At 52.6% G+C, this 14,019-nt stretch overlaps 3 protein-coding genes across 3 annotated transcripts; all 3 read right to left on the minus strand.

Annotated features, from left to right (window-relative positions):
• Window positions 1–44: 44 nt before the first annotated feature.
• AB675_4642 (Aquaporin-3) lies at window positions 45–1,674 on the minus strand (the record flags this gene model as incomplete). Its single annotated transcript, XM_018144796.1, has 5 exons — window positions 45–480; window positions 564–601; window positions 699–988; window positions 1,159–1,350; window positions 1,485–1,674. The coding sequence occupies 5 exons, from the start codon at window positions 1,672–1,674 to the stop codon at window positions 45–47; spliced, it is 1,146 nt and encodes a 381-aa protein (XP_017999046.1).
• A 5,460-nt stretch (window positions 1,675–7,134) lies between these two features.
• Window positions 7,135–10,496, minus strand: AB675_4643 (uncharacterized protein; the record flags this gene model as incomplete). The annotated part of the gene is made up of 15 exons (XM_018144797.1): window positions 7,135–7,620; window positions 7,671–7,705; window positions 7,817–7,832; window positions 7,986–8,050; window positions 8,102–8,163; window positions 8,317–8,345; window positions 8,396–8,514; window positions 8,559–8,607; window positions 8,659–8,679; window positions 8,734–8,776; window positions 8,825–8,912; window positions 8,961–9,002; window positions 9,157–9,322; window positions 9,374–9,572; window positions 9,739–10,496. The coding sequence occupies 15 exons, from the start codon at window positions 10,494–10,496 to the stop codon at window positions 7,135–7,137; spliced, it is 2,178 nt and encodes a 725-aa protein (XP_017999156.1).
• A 515-nt stretch (window positions 10,497–11,011) lies between these two features.
• AB675_4644 (NADPH--cytochrome) lies at window positions 11,012–13,137 on the minus strand (the record flags this gene model as incomplete). The annotated part of the gene is made up of 2 exons (XM_018144798.1): window positions 11,012–11,308; window positions 11,359–13,137. The coding sequence occupies 2 exons, from the start codon at window positions 13,135–13,137 to the stop codon at window positions 11,012–11,014; spliced, it is 2,076 nt and encodes a 691-aa protein (XP_017999005.1).
• Between the last annotated feature and the right edge of the window lie 882 nt (window positions 13,138–14,019).

The following is a 14,019-nucleotide window of genomic DNA, read 5'->3' on the forward strand; positions in this document are numbered from 1 at the left end:
GTTTCGCTCTGGCGGAGGGAGCTGAAAGAAAGCCTCTGAAACGCTTAAGCCCAATCCCTGCCATTGGGTCCGTCACTGACAGATGATCCGGAGCCATTGACCCTCTTCACCACACCAGAATCGATATGCGTGCTCTTGCCATCCTGATAGCCGTCCTTTGCTTCGACTCCGGATCCGAGACCATCATTGTGACCAACAGCATTCGTCGTTCCCATCGGCATATCCTCCACGTCATTCTTATTGGTCATCTGCCTGACTAAGCCCATCAAGTTGTCTCCTCCCTCATACTGTTTGTGGCCCTGCCCGATAGCGACGATACTGTCGCGGATCACAGCTTCATAGTAAGCTGTTGCGAAGATCGTCGCTGGCACGTTGACAAGGATACTGATCCAGGAATAGCCGTTGTCGACGGTGAAGGCCTCCTTGCCGAAGAAAATTGCGGCAACGATGCGTGTGCCAAGATCTCTGGCCAGGTTGGTGCTGATACTGTTGGCGGCAAATCCCCAGATCATGGTGCATAAGCCAGCCCGATACCCCAGGGAGCCATAGTCGCGCTGACGAACGGATTCGCTGGGTCGAGAATGGCCCAGATGACGATGCCCTGAGTCGATGGAGATCAGTATTCAGCACGAAAAGAGAGTCCGCGGAAACGGCGCGGTTCCAGCAGAACGGGGATTGCGAAGCAAACGAGGACTTACAATGTAAGAATCGACAAACCACTCCTGCAGGAACAGATAGCCCTGGTTCGTCTGATTGGCGTTGGGATAAGTGCATAGAATGCTTGCAACGCCGCCGTTAAAGTGCACGGTGCCTTCTGTTGCGAGATCGATAGCCTTTGCAGCCTGGATCTCTGGCCAGTACATGCCCATGACCAACAAGCCAGCCATGAATGAACCGAAGATCTGCGCGAAGATGTAGTGTGGCACTTTCTTCCAGGGAAAGCCTTGCCAAATTGCAAAGCAGATTGTTATAGCTGGGTTGAAGTGACCTGGCGGGAACGAGCCGTCAGCAATGTGTTACGGAGGGTGAGAGAGACAAGAGAATATGTCCACAAGCAGGTCGAGGAGATGAAGTGCGCGACGCAGACAGGAAGGTGTCTCGGAGGGCCCCACAGCTATCTCCTCGTTGAAACTGATGTGAATTGGGAGCGATACGTACCGCCAGATACCTGTCCGCAGGTTATGATTGCAAAAGCAATACCGAACGCAAAGGCCCAGCCGATGGAGAAGATGCTGCCGAAAATGCCCACTCCTATCCCTGCCCTGCCGTCGGCGCCAACAGCGACGGGATTGGTCGTAGCCAGGGTGAAGCTGGCTACGGAGGCAATGCCGGCAAAAACGTAGAAGAAGACTGTTGACAAGGACCGTCAGCAAACAATGACACCAGGCAACGATGCTAGAGCAGATTGTTCTTCGTCTGGGCTGTGCCTCGCGACGGCTTCGAGGAAACCTCGGATGCAATGCTGGAATGGGTGACAAACTGACCTCCTGTGGCCTCTCCAAGCATTTCCCGCAGGATGCGAGGTCGTGAGTGTTCATAGCGGAGCTTCCTCTCGGAGACAGGCTTTGGTGGGACTACATGTCGTGTTATATGTCGCTGCAGGGCGTCGGATACACCGATCTCGATATCATGCGTTGCTGCGCGGCGCAGGTCGTTGTTGTCTGAGGGAGACATGTTGAACGGAGGGCTGGACTTCGTGATAGTCGCTAGAGCAGGTCGGAGGAGGATTCGTGGACAGCGGCACGGACGGGGAGCAGAGAGCCATTTTGTAGTCTCTCAGCCGCCCATGTCTACACCCTCACTCTCCCCAGACGGCGCAGCATTCCGTCCTGGCAATTGGTGGGGACGCGTTGCGAAGGCCCCCGCGACTTCTCCATGGTCGAGTTTTCACGCAGATCTGGAGACGTTGCGAAAATGTGTGCGACGTGGAGATCAAAGTCGACGCTATCCGGCCGCTCGGTGTGGTCGGAATGCCGGTACTTGCACCGTTTAGGATCGTGGTCTTGAATACTGGACGGATAAGGCGGCTCTTCGCTGACGCAGTTTTAAGCTCTGGCAAGCTTTTCCAGCCCTAGGCGAGCAAAGCTTTCATGACGAAATTGAGTTCGGGATGGCATTGAGCCGTTGGGGTGCTATCTTCAGCCTTTAGGCATCCAACAGGAAAACAGCAGCTTCTGGAAGACTGCATGCATTTCGATGCATCGAAAGAGTTTGCTCACGAGGACCGAGCATTGATCCAGGCTTGACAACGAGCGACAGACATGCTCTGTATCAAACACTGTGAGAGTTCTCCCAATATCCTATACTTAGTTGTGTGCATGGTAGGTGGCACGTGGAATTGAAGCAATGGCGACTGCTACAAACTGCCGGATCCGCCTACCTCGCCTCCTGTGCGCACCTTCCTGATTGGGGGATCTATAGAAGATTAAGAGATTACGAGATCGCGGGGTTAAGATTGTTTGCGGAGAGTCGTGCGTAATCTTCACGAAGATTGCTGTATCGAGTTTGCCATCAGGAGCAGTATGCTGTAAGCACGCCGGTCTTGTCTCGCCGAGCCTCAACACCGGCGTCTGCTTCAGCCGGTCGTGCCACACTGATTGCGCTGGTTGTCCGAACAAGCAACGCTACAGCACCGGAACAGTTGCCCGATCAGGATGAAACGTCGTGTCCATCACGGGCACAGCGTGAGTGGGTGGCGTGAGATACACATACCTATGGACCCGTCGGAAGCACTTCTGTCTGCTGTCCGTTGCCGCTGGACGATAAAGGGAGATCTCAGCAGGTTTAATGAGCAAATCTCGCAACGACCTGGGCACAGGATCTCGCGAAGCAAACGATGAAATGCGATTGAGAGACGTTGCGGACGCTCAGAAGGGCATACTTCTCGATTCAAGGCGTGGAATTCGGGCGCTGCAAAGCACAGTGTCTGGCTCGACTGCAGCACGTGGGAATAGCTCCACCACCTCGGCTACCATGATCTTAACACCGGTTTTAGCCTTCAACCGACAATCTGATGCTAGTGCTTGCCATCTCTCCCGGTGGAAGGCGTGGTTGACAAAGCATGTCGATCCCTAGGGAAGTGCAAACCTTAGTCGCCGGACGAAGAGGAAGGCTCGAGCAGGTGGAATGCTTTCAGCGCTCAATCTGTTGAGTCTTGTACGAATGACTGGCTCGGAAGACCCCGCCACTGACGATGTGTGCAAATTCCTCCTTCAACAGCACCGTCGCAAGTCCATGACACGGTACACCAGCCATGCGCTGCACGCATCCTCTGTACCACGGGCAACAACGACCGGAAACGACAGCAGGGGTTGCTCACTTGGAAACTCTCGCATGGACGTCCTCAGAGAATCTGCCCCTGTCTTACACCCTGAGCGAGTCGCATACAGGCAAGAGGCACAGCTTTCACATTTTATGCTGGGCTTCAAAATGAGGTGGTACAGAGATGAAACCCTAACGCGACTTCAGTCATCTGCAGTATTCTTCGACGCAGCTCCTGCCATTATGAGCAACAGCTTTCCACATGCTCACTCGATCCAAACGCGCGTTCTACGAAACTCGGGAGGTCTCCGACGGTGAGTTCAATGCTGCTCGAACCCTGAAATAGCCAGACGCGAATAATCAGCACACGACTTTGTAAGCATCATAGCCGACCCTGCCCTGCATTCAGCTGTCTCTGACGGGAAAACAGAACAGCTGCCTGACAAAAGCAGTGAGGGGCCCTGGTCCATGGTCAAAAGCGCTGCGGCTGTTGTCAGACCTTTGGCAGCACGCACATTCCATGTTGAGCACTGAATTGGCTGCCATAGCGCTGCGTGTTTGTTCAGCTGGCATATTCTGGCCAGGTTGAGTGGCTTGTCAGTCCGTGTGGCGTAGGGTCATGTTTTGTGCTATTGGTCTCCGTAAAGGCCTCGTGGAGGAGTGGCATGACACCTGCCAATGACTCGGACTTGTGGACAGATGGTGAGTCGATGATCTGCAACATGGGAATTTGACACCTTGGCAGTCTTCACGGAATAATGGTTGATTTTGGCATCGCCTGCCCGACGGACAACGGGATCGACCTGCTGGTGTCGAACGAACCGTAATGAAACTACACCGTACAAGACATGTGTTCCACAACCAAATCCCAGCCCCAGCAAGGGTCAACCACACTCGTGCGAGCCCTACAGCCCGAAGCTGCTGACAGCCACCGAGATCTACGAAGATACTATCAATCAACAATCGAAACATGGTCTCCCTCTCCAGCGACGATGCAGCCTTGACAGCTGTATGTCTTGCTCGCAGGCTTGCAGCAGTCCCACGGCTCAGCTCCTGCTTCGAAACAATCTGCGTTTGTTCTGCATCAACATCATCTCATTGAGCGAAAGAAATCAGGGCCTCTCCGTCGTTGCGACGGCTGCATGAACGACCGGGGTTGGCATCGCTTTGCTCAGACGTCCGTCCACAATGACAAAGTCTTGTCAAAAAGCTCAGCGTTCGAGCTCAACAGATCCGAAAACAGACCCCTGCTCTCAAACCCTGACCAAAGCGCAAGCTTGCGCAACTAAAGCGAGCCCTTTTGGCGTAGCTAAGGCAAAGTGCACAATGATCCTTGCTAGATCGCACTTTCCGGCATCCGCGCCAAAGTACCAGACCACATGACTCCCACACTACGCGCCCTAAAGCTTTGACCAGAAACCGTTACAGTAGGTTTTCTCAGATGTGCAGACTCGTTCTGCACTTTCGAACCTGTCAACTTCTCCGTTCACCTCTAAGCGAGCTCTTGGCGCAAGATCTCAGCTTGTCCTCGTGCTCACTCTAGGCAGGATTGAGTATAGGGACTTACTCAATAGTCAATGACATTGCAGGCAATAAGGCCGAACCTGCCAATATCAATTCAAATTCCGGATATTCATAGCAGCTCGGCTCCACCGAGCATCAACAAGAGTAGGCATGATGCAGAGTCGGTCCGCGCCAGCCCTTTGTGGGTGCTAGATCAGCATCCAGGGCGTACTCTAGTGATCAGGAGCGGCGCAAAGTACGAGGTCGGAGTTTGAGCTCCCTACTGTGCGGTCGCTTGTACCTGCTAGGTATTGTCGCAGTGATCAAAGTTGCAGCATGAGTAGTCAATTCAAGAGCAATAAGGCGGCGGCAAGACGGGTAAGCCAAGCACAGAAGCAGAGCGGTCAAAGCGTGTCTCTTCTTCAGAGACGGCACAAAAGTACAAGGTCGGAGTTTGTACCAGTCCATATGTGTGAATAGTGACGCATGCTATAACATGTGGATGCTCTGGAAGAGAGTGTCCTGCGAGCACAGTGCGATAAGGGCCAGCTACTTAGCACTGGTTTGGCGTCCGGTCTCGTGTACTAATGTCGTAAAAGCTACCAGGCGGATCGGTACCTAGGGTCAGTCACCTGGGGAAAACACGAATTCTTCTACTTGCATACGACCTGGAGCAGCTCATGATCACGATTGTTGAAGGCAGACGCGGTCTGATCTGATCTACGATGGTAGATCGTTCACGCGGACTCAGATCAGATCAGATGAGGCTGCACTTTAGGCCGAAAGTCTTGCACTCGTATGTATCTATGTACATGCTGGCTTGACGAATGCAGCAGTCCGAGTCGTTTGCCCCGAATACTCTTGACGAGAAGGCGCTCCTGCATACGCTGAGGATCATAGCTTCGCAGACAGTAATGTGCTAGGATCGTCAAGACGTGCTTCTTGCTTATCGCCTTGACTTGTGTGTAATGTTCACCTTCTTCTTGTAGTTTTCAGCTTTCGAGTGCGGAGAGTGTTTACAACGACTCGCTGTATGCCTAGAATCAATCGCAATACCTAGTCAGCATGTTTCAAGCGAGGTGGTCGGCAGAAAGACAGCATGAGTCGCAGTAGAATCAAAGCGTTTCTACGATACAACAGTGCCGAGCACTTCCAATCGCGTGGTTTTTGGTTGTCATAGCTGTAGACCCTTTTAAAAAAGAGACCACGACTTTCGCGCAATTGCTCTTGTTGTTCGAGAGGTTCGGTACACGGCACAATGCTGCGTGGAATGCGCCGTTCGGAAATATAGATGATTTTCAAGCAGGTGAAATGGTGAAAACAGGCCCACCTTATGCATACATCCTTCCTTTTGAACTTCTGGCCGCACCAAGGCAGATACACGCTATAAACTGTCTGTGAATCTGCCCACAGTCAGCGAATGCAACCAGTCGCAGGACGTTGCCTCAGTGCATGTTCGCGCCTTCGAACGCCCATCTTGAACCTTACCGAATCAATGTGCCTATGCACATCTTGTGGGCGACCGAAAGACTTCCAACAGATTCCAAAGATGCGGCGTACTGGATCCTCTCGGTGGACACGTCGGTGCTCGTGGAAGCGATAGCTCCGGTTCGTCGAAAATGGACAATCTTTGCAGGTGGCGAGCTTCTCCCTTTGCTGTAGCCTGCGTGATTGCGGGCCTCTCTGGTCGCGAGGGATTAGGAAGTATCTGTTCATATTGATGTCCTGTGGCTGTGGCTCAAGCTGTAGCCCAAGCCGGTCTGTTGGACCGAACATGTTGTTCTGCGACCACTGGACTTGCTCAGGCGAAGGGCCGACGAAGGCGCTGAGGAGAGGCCCTGATGTGAATAGCATATGCTCTTGCTCGAATGAGGATGCGCATGCATTGTACGTATCCATGACCGACACTATGGCTTTGCTGCAAGAGGGACTAAATCTCCAATGCTCGGTATGAAGCAAAGAGAGCTGAAGGAACCGGCCTGGCAGGTCTTGATATTGGGTACGCATAAAATATGCTGCTATCATTGTTGGAAAATATCAGCATCGGCATTCAGTAGCCCAACGCCCGGAAAAAAGCCAGGGTGGTCCCGAGCCAATGTGGTACTCAGGCATGCGCTGCCTGCTGAATGGTCGCAGGACCGCCTTATCCCCAAAGAGTTGAAGATGCCCGAGTAACCGCGAATGGTACCTAAGGTAGCGTTGAGAAACATTCCTGATGGGTGTGCATCGACCTTGAGCGGGGCACTGAGTGAACCAGCCACTGATTCGACACTTATCCGCCACTCCGGCCCTCACAACGGCGAATAGTAGCATGGAGGATCCATACTTGCCGGACCAGGAGATCAGATGACCCAGCGCACCTCACACCGTTCATTCATTTTGCTGCACAGCCACCAGCGCCGTCAGGCCGTCGACCTTGGCTGATAGTGTCTGTATAAGAGCCATCATCTCAGATACGTCGCCGGTCGAAGAGACAGAGAGATGTCTCGCTCTTCTATCTGTCGTCACTCTCGATACCCTCGGAGTGAATGGCTTAGTGGGTGTTCGCGTAATAGCGGGCCTTGGGCCGTCCACATAATGGCCGGAAATAGGCCGGGGAGACCTTGACATGTTTGACATCTTGATAGACGATGCAGGCAAATGTGAAAACAACTCAGCTGTTTGCTCGTAGAGCCAGATGAGAGCCACGATAGAAGCATGGGTGCCTTTCAGGACTACGATCCTTATTCGTCGTACGTCTTCCGAAGGTAAGACTAGCCGTAACGGTCGCAGGAAGAGTAGCGCCACCAGGTTAAGAGGTGGCATGAAATAGGTCAGCCGGCCACTTGTGCTGCTTTCGAGCACATAGATAGAGTACTGCGGTCCGTTAGTAAGGCTGACCTATACAAGACGAAGATCTGTTTAACCTGGAACAAGTATTCCTCTCGAGCATGTGCCATCACTACCGAAGCATTAGCAGAAGCCCTAAACCCGAAGAGACAGCCGCGCGGCTAAACAGGTCCTCGCGTAATATACGGGCCGACTCCGCGAGCAGACCGTACGAAGAACTCACCTTCGGTCAACGAGTTCTGTAAATCGTGTCAGTAGATTGCTTCGAAGCCACAGAAGGGCATGCGGGGAATGGTCTGTGCTGTCACACTGCACGAATGCTGAAGATCTGCGCCAGCCTTGGAGTTCCCGCCCAGGTCTTGGCAGTATCAGAACTATCACGTGGGATGCACAAGCATCAACTTGAAGATGCCGACGGGGCAGACCGTATGCAATAATGCGCGGGAGAGGTGTCTTACTAGTGATCGTCAGTAAAGGCTTGAGGTGGATTCACGGGACAATCACTCACCCGAAACAAGAGACACCAGAGAAGTGAGCAGAAGAATGTTCGTCAAGCATACGAATATCAGCCTAGAACACACCGTCAGCGGAGGAAAGACGGATTGGAGAATTAAGTCAGGGGCCGAAGAGCACTGGGGCACGCGGCGTAAAGCAAAGGAGTTCCTCAAGCCCCTAGCACCGTAACGAGCTGGTGGCGTACAAGTGAGGCGACTAGCGACTTACATCAAGGTATAGCCGAAGAGAGGGCTGATCTGTGTCAAGTCAGTGCGCTCCGTGGAAAATCCAGGCCTCGTGCACTCACCGTCACAGCAACATCAAAACCGAGGTAGCTACTTCCGAAGAAGACCTTGATCAAGATCCAGGACATTTCGTTCACAGATATCTTGTCCCGCGCGAGCATGCTGAAGGTAGTGAGGAACCCTGTGCCGTCAGCGCAATTCCGGCTCAAGTGAGCGACTGCGTACCTAGGTACAATACGACTATCACTGGTAAAAATTTGCAAAATGCTTTGGTCTGCTCAACACGTTAGCATCAACCGAAACGCTTGCCTCCAGGACGCCATACCATTTCCTTCAGCACCGGGATCTGGACGAGTTAGTATCCATCACGGACACAGATAGTATAGCTGGTCTCGCTTACCAGGGAGCCAAAGTATGGGTTCAACGAAAACATGGAGAACAATCTTGGAAGGATCAGCGCCACAGTTGAGTCGGCGATGAATCCGTCTCACCTTGGTACAAGGAATAACGCCACCATACTGAGAATGTCAAATGCAGTATCGGTCAGGAGACTGTCATGTTTGACGAGACCGATGATGCCTAGTGCGAGATTAGCAGTCTCTGTCTCTGTAGTATTCGGCTACTCACGGGTCACCGCAAAAGCTGCGCTCACAAAGATGATTGCCATGTCTACATCGAATATGTTGATTAGCGATGTGCCACATCCTCGAGGAAAGCACGGCGAAGGCTCGCCACGCAGAACGCAAAGTGAAGACACTGAGGTCAGGCCTTCCCAGGCATCTGCAGGCTGCACCGCATTTGACGCAGCACGGTAGTGACTTACCCCACAGAGACCAGAAATCTGTCCGATAGAACATCAGACCAGCGTCTTGGATCTCACCGAACTCGTCATACGCAAAGGCGACGATCCAGATGTATAACAGGGCTTCAGACAAATTGACATGGTTTGGGTTCCTGGCGACAAGGACAACATAGTAGAGGACGAGGAACTGACAGCTTTGAGTCTGTTTGCAGTGCTGCTGGTGAGGTAAAGGACTTACTAGTAGGAAGAAGACGACCTGTAGTGCTTTTTGGTATTTCGGGACCTGTCTTGTCGTCAATGTCGACTCCTTCGCATAATGCGTCGGATGCAAGATATAGGGTCTGGGTAAGTATCTTACACGCAACCTCAGAAAAGGATCGGCTGAACGCTTCTTATACACTGTCGGCTTCTTGACAGCATGTACGCTCATACTCTCCCTGAATTGTGGAGCAAATGAATTAGCTTTGTCTCGGGAAATGACGATGAGCTGGAAGAGGCAGGGAATTGGTTGGCTGTTATGTTTCGGGAGGCCTTTGTGCTTTGCCTCAAGCCAGCATCCATTTTATGGCTCAGTGCCCGATACAAGCCTGCTAGGGCACTCACCAGAACACAATATCGCCATGCCAGACATCGGTCACCACCTTCTGCACGGGCTTGCAGGAGATGAATTTCTTGGCATCGCAAACTAGTCCGATTTCCAGTGCATTCATGCCGGCCAATGTGCTTGCAAGATCGTAGTCGCCTTCATTCGGCTCTAGCTCGCCCAGATTCCCCGGATCCGGGTCGTTATGGTCGTCCAAGTTCGCTCGATCAGGTCCCACCAAACCATCATACTCTGTGGGGCGAGGCTGGAGTAGTGGGGCTGATTCATCTAAGTAATGTGTGGAGGAGGTCCTGGAACCGACGCCGTTGGGAGTATCTCGGGTATGTCTTGCGGGCGGGGATGGATCATCTTTGTCGACTGCGGGCAACTCATAGAGGAGGTATTCCATCAGCTCCCGCTCCGACAGAAACGTCAAGAATTGCCAAGCCACGAATTCGCATGCTAGAGCTCGACTTTCGTTGATACCGGAGCCGTCAGTCTCTATCTCGCTGAATACGTAGCGTGATGCCAACAGTGCGGCCACTGTAGCAGGATGATGGCAGTCGTTGCTTAGAGATGTGATTAGTGGTCGTAAGCTCTGACTGGCGAACGTTGTCCGCAGTTGGTCGTAAGTGTAAGCTCCATCAACCGCTCTGGAGATGTACAAGGTGAGCTTGGTGACGAGATTGACGAAAGGTTCGTCATGTTCGATGGTAGGGACCTCGCAGTCGCCTAGAGGCAGGTGAATGGTTGAGGACCGCTTCGTAGATGGCGACATATTGCAATTGGCCTAAGAGGGAGCGTTACGGTTTAGCGGGAAGTATGAAGACCACCCATCTCAAAGCCGTGCCAGCTTTAGAATTGCTTCGGAAAACGGCTTGCAGTTTTTGTGTCGGTGGGTGCAGGAAATGCGATGTTCTTGGGCCGGGAAGGAAGCATCAATCTCAAACTGGAAGTGACGCGATGTCGTTGTCTTGGCATGGGTCTTGACAGGCGCGACTTGAGGCCTCGGCCCCTTCCCTAACATTTCCCACGCGGTCTTCATTGCACGAACACAGGTTAGCTGACAATAGGCGAACGGTTGAGCATGTGCGGATAGCTCAGCTGCTCATTCGTCGGGCATTGCGTGAAAAGTGTAATATACTCTAGAATATGTCTGCAATAAGTATAGACACCAGTTCTCAACATAAATCTAACCACATGATCCTGGCCATCAGAGACTGCCTTGGAAGAGACCCACGCTGTGCATCGCCAAACAGAATCACGCATATCGACAGGTGATCTTGCCTTCGCCTACGACCAGACATCCTCTTGATAGACCCCGCTACTCCTCATACTCTTGACGGTCTGTTCTGCCTTCTTCTCGTCAACACCACGCTCCTTGGCAATAATTTGGCCGAGGACATCATTTACTTCGCGAGCCATGTGGGCTGCATCGCCACAGACATAGAAGTTGGCCTTTTTCTGGAGTAGTTCGTTGACGAGTGTGCCGTTCTCCTTGAGTAGATGCTGAACATACACTTTCTTTTCCTGATCTCGAGAGAACGCGTTGAAAATGACCAAGTTGTCGCCAAGGGCTTCTTGGAAGTGCTAGCATTTGTCAGTATTGCAAAATGTCAACAGAATGGGGTTTCTCTTACATCCCACTCGTCCTTGTACAGCCAGTCCTCGCTTCGCCTGCGGCAACCATAGAACAGAACAGTTTTGCCAACATTCTCGCCCTTCTTAGCAGCTGCAGCCCGTTCCTGAACAAACCCTCGGAAAGGAGCAACTCCAGTTCCTGGACCAACCATGATGATAGGCTTCGAGGGATCAGAAGGCAGTTTGAAGTTCGAGTGACGGACGTGGACAGGCACATGGAAGCCATCGTATTTGTTGCGAGGTCCAGTGATGTTGTAAGTCAGCCCATGTGGCGAAGGAGACGGGTCACCGTTCTGCTTCTGCTTCAGTGCCAGCAAATAGTTGGTAGTGACTCCTTTGACGACGTGGCCAGCTCCCGGAATGCGGATTGATTCAACGACAGCTGTCACAGAGATCTTCTTTGGCTGGACGGCAGATGAGGACGAAATGGAGTAGTATCTGGGCTGGAGCTTGTTGATAGTCTCCACCAAACATGAGAACGGCACCGCAGACCACGGCTCCGAAGATACGGACGCGCAGGCCTGGGAGATATTCATGTACTGAGAAGCGATCTTCTCCTTGAAGTAGTCCGGGTCAGACCCAAGTCTGGTCATCTCCTTCTTGGCATCTTCATTGGGTGCAAATGCGGCTAGTGTTGAGATGAATTGACGTGAGACGGGAGCGCAAATCTCCATATGGTAACGAATTGCAGTATCGTAGGTAGTCGGCGTTGGGAACGGCACTTTCGCAGTTGGATCAAGACCTTTCATCGAAATGACACGATCGCGCTTCTCTTCAAGTCCGAAAACCTTGACGAAACGATCGACTTCCATGCCTGCGTTGGTGGGCCACACAGCAATATGGTCACCGGTTGTGTAAGAGATGTTGGAATTAGAGACATCAATCTCGACGTGCAGGCAGTTTCGGTCCTTGACAGTAAACAGTTCGCGAGATTCGGCGATAGGCGCAATGTACGGGTTGTGGGCGTTGAATGGTCCTTTCTGGGTGCCTTCGAGATGGTTCTTGTTTGGCTCGCCGAGATAGACGGTGTCGTCCTCGGGGGACAAGTCATCACGCTCGTCGACACTGAACACGGGCTCGTATACAGCCTCGCGTTCTTCCAGACCCATATCTTCGGCCAGCGCAGTCCACATCGGCTCTTTCCAGGCAAGAAAATCTTCCTCCATAGTTCCAGCACCGTCATCGCCTTCGCCAGCAGTTCCAATTCTCTTGCCACCGAGGCCTGTCAGAATCTTGTCGAGATTTCGGACCATGGAGTTGTAGTGCTCGTAAGTGTTGTTGCCCAGGCCGAATGCGACATATCTAAGGTTCTGCAGTGGCTTGTCCTCGGAGGATTCGGAGAAGGAGGGTGGCTCAGCGTTCATGAATTCCCAGAACTCAACCGCATTATCGGTCGGCTCGCCTTCACCGTACGTTGCCATGACAAAGAAAGCAATCTTGTCCTCTGGGAACTGATCTAGGTTCTCGTAATCGTAATCTTCGAGGTCGGCTGTCATGGTCTTCAGACCGAAGCGTGAAGAGCCTTCTTTTGCGAGTCGAGAGGCGTAATCTTCGGCGGTTCCTGTCTGAGAGCCGTAGAATATCACACAGTTCTTGCCTGACTCGTCCATCTTCTCGAGGATGTTTCGTGAGCCTTTTTTGGCTGCACTGCCATTCATGGCAGACGCGGCATATGGGTCTTTGGGAACTCCCCAATATGTGCCTTTTGTAAAGTATGCTACACTGCCAACGAGCAGGAGTGCAAGCACTATGAGATCAAGTGTATCGACCTGCGCCATCGTGGAAGATGATGTGGGGTGAAATGTCGTCGGGCCAGGACAGTAAGGAAAGCGCTGAACGATGCGGGAGAGACGCGATGAGAACGGCGCACTCTAGTTGTTGGTGGCGTCGTAGTCGTCGTAGAATATCGTGACAGTGAGAATGGCAGGACTGTCGCTGTCAGAGTGTCAACGGAAGGACGTTCTGGCCGTGGCCTGATGCCAAGTGGACGGTATCGGGTGAACTCTCCCGACTCCCGAGGGGCGATCTGGAAAAAGTGCGTAGGATCGGGTGCAAACAACAGGCCCCTTCGCGGGTAGGAATGGGGTAAAGACTAGATTGAGCTGACGGAGTCTAGGATGCAGTCGCAGGCTCGCAGCTCTAGTCAAGGAATGGACAGCGCCAGGCAATATAAGACGTGAGTCGTGAACGTCAGCGATCTGGGGGGTGATCAAATAGATATATGCTAGCCGAAGATGCTGGAAGTAAATCTGGCCCGTTGCGCCCAATGTGGTGTGGGGCGTGTTTAGGGATGTGGTGTCTCTGCAAGTGGCCACGGGGAGCAGCGGTGGATGGTCAAGATGCCTTATAGCAGTAAGCGGGGCGTGGGCTTTGCGGATTCCAGTTTTTCCAGTTTTTCCAGTACGCGGATTGCGAGCGTCGGCAAGCGCAATGTTAATCAAAGGGAATAATGGCAGGTCTTGTTGGTTTCGTGGTGTGCAGCGCGGAGTGCGGATCAGTGCCGCCGCTCCTCAGACTTTGTGTTGACCCCAGGTGCCCCCGGCAGCGTTCTCAACAGCTGGAGTCAAATGTCGGCAGATGGACGTTGTTGTCAGGAAAGAGGCGGACTTTATATGAATGATTCTACGGCAAAGTCCTAGTCTATCTCACCGCCGACGCAG

Source organism: Cyphellophora attinorum (assembly GCF_001299255.1).
Source record: "Cyphellophora attinorum strain CBS 131958 chromosome Unknown Contig16, whole genome shotgun sequence".
Lineage (NCBI taxonomy): Eukaryota > Fungi > Ascomycota > Eurotiomycetes > Chaetothyriales > Cyphellophoraceae > Cyphellophora > Cyphellophora attinorum.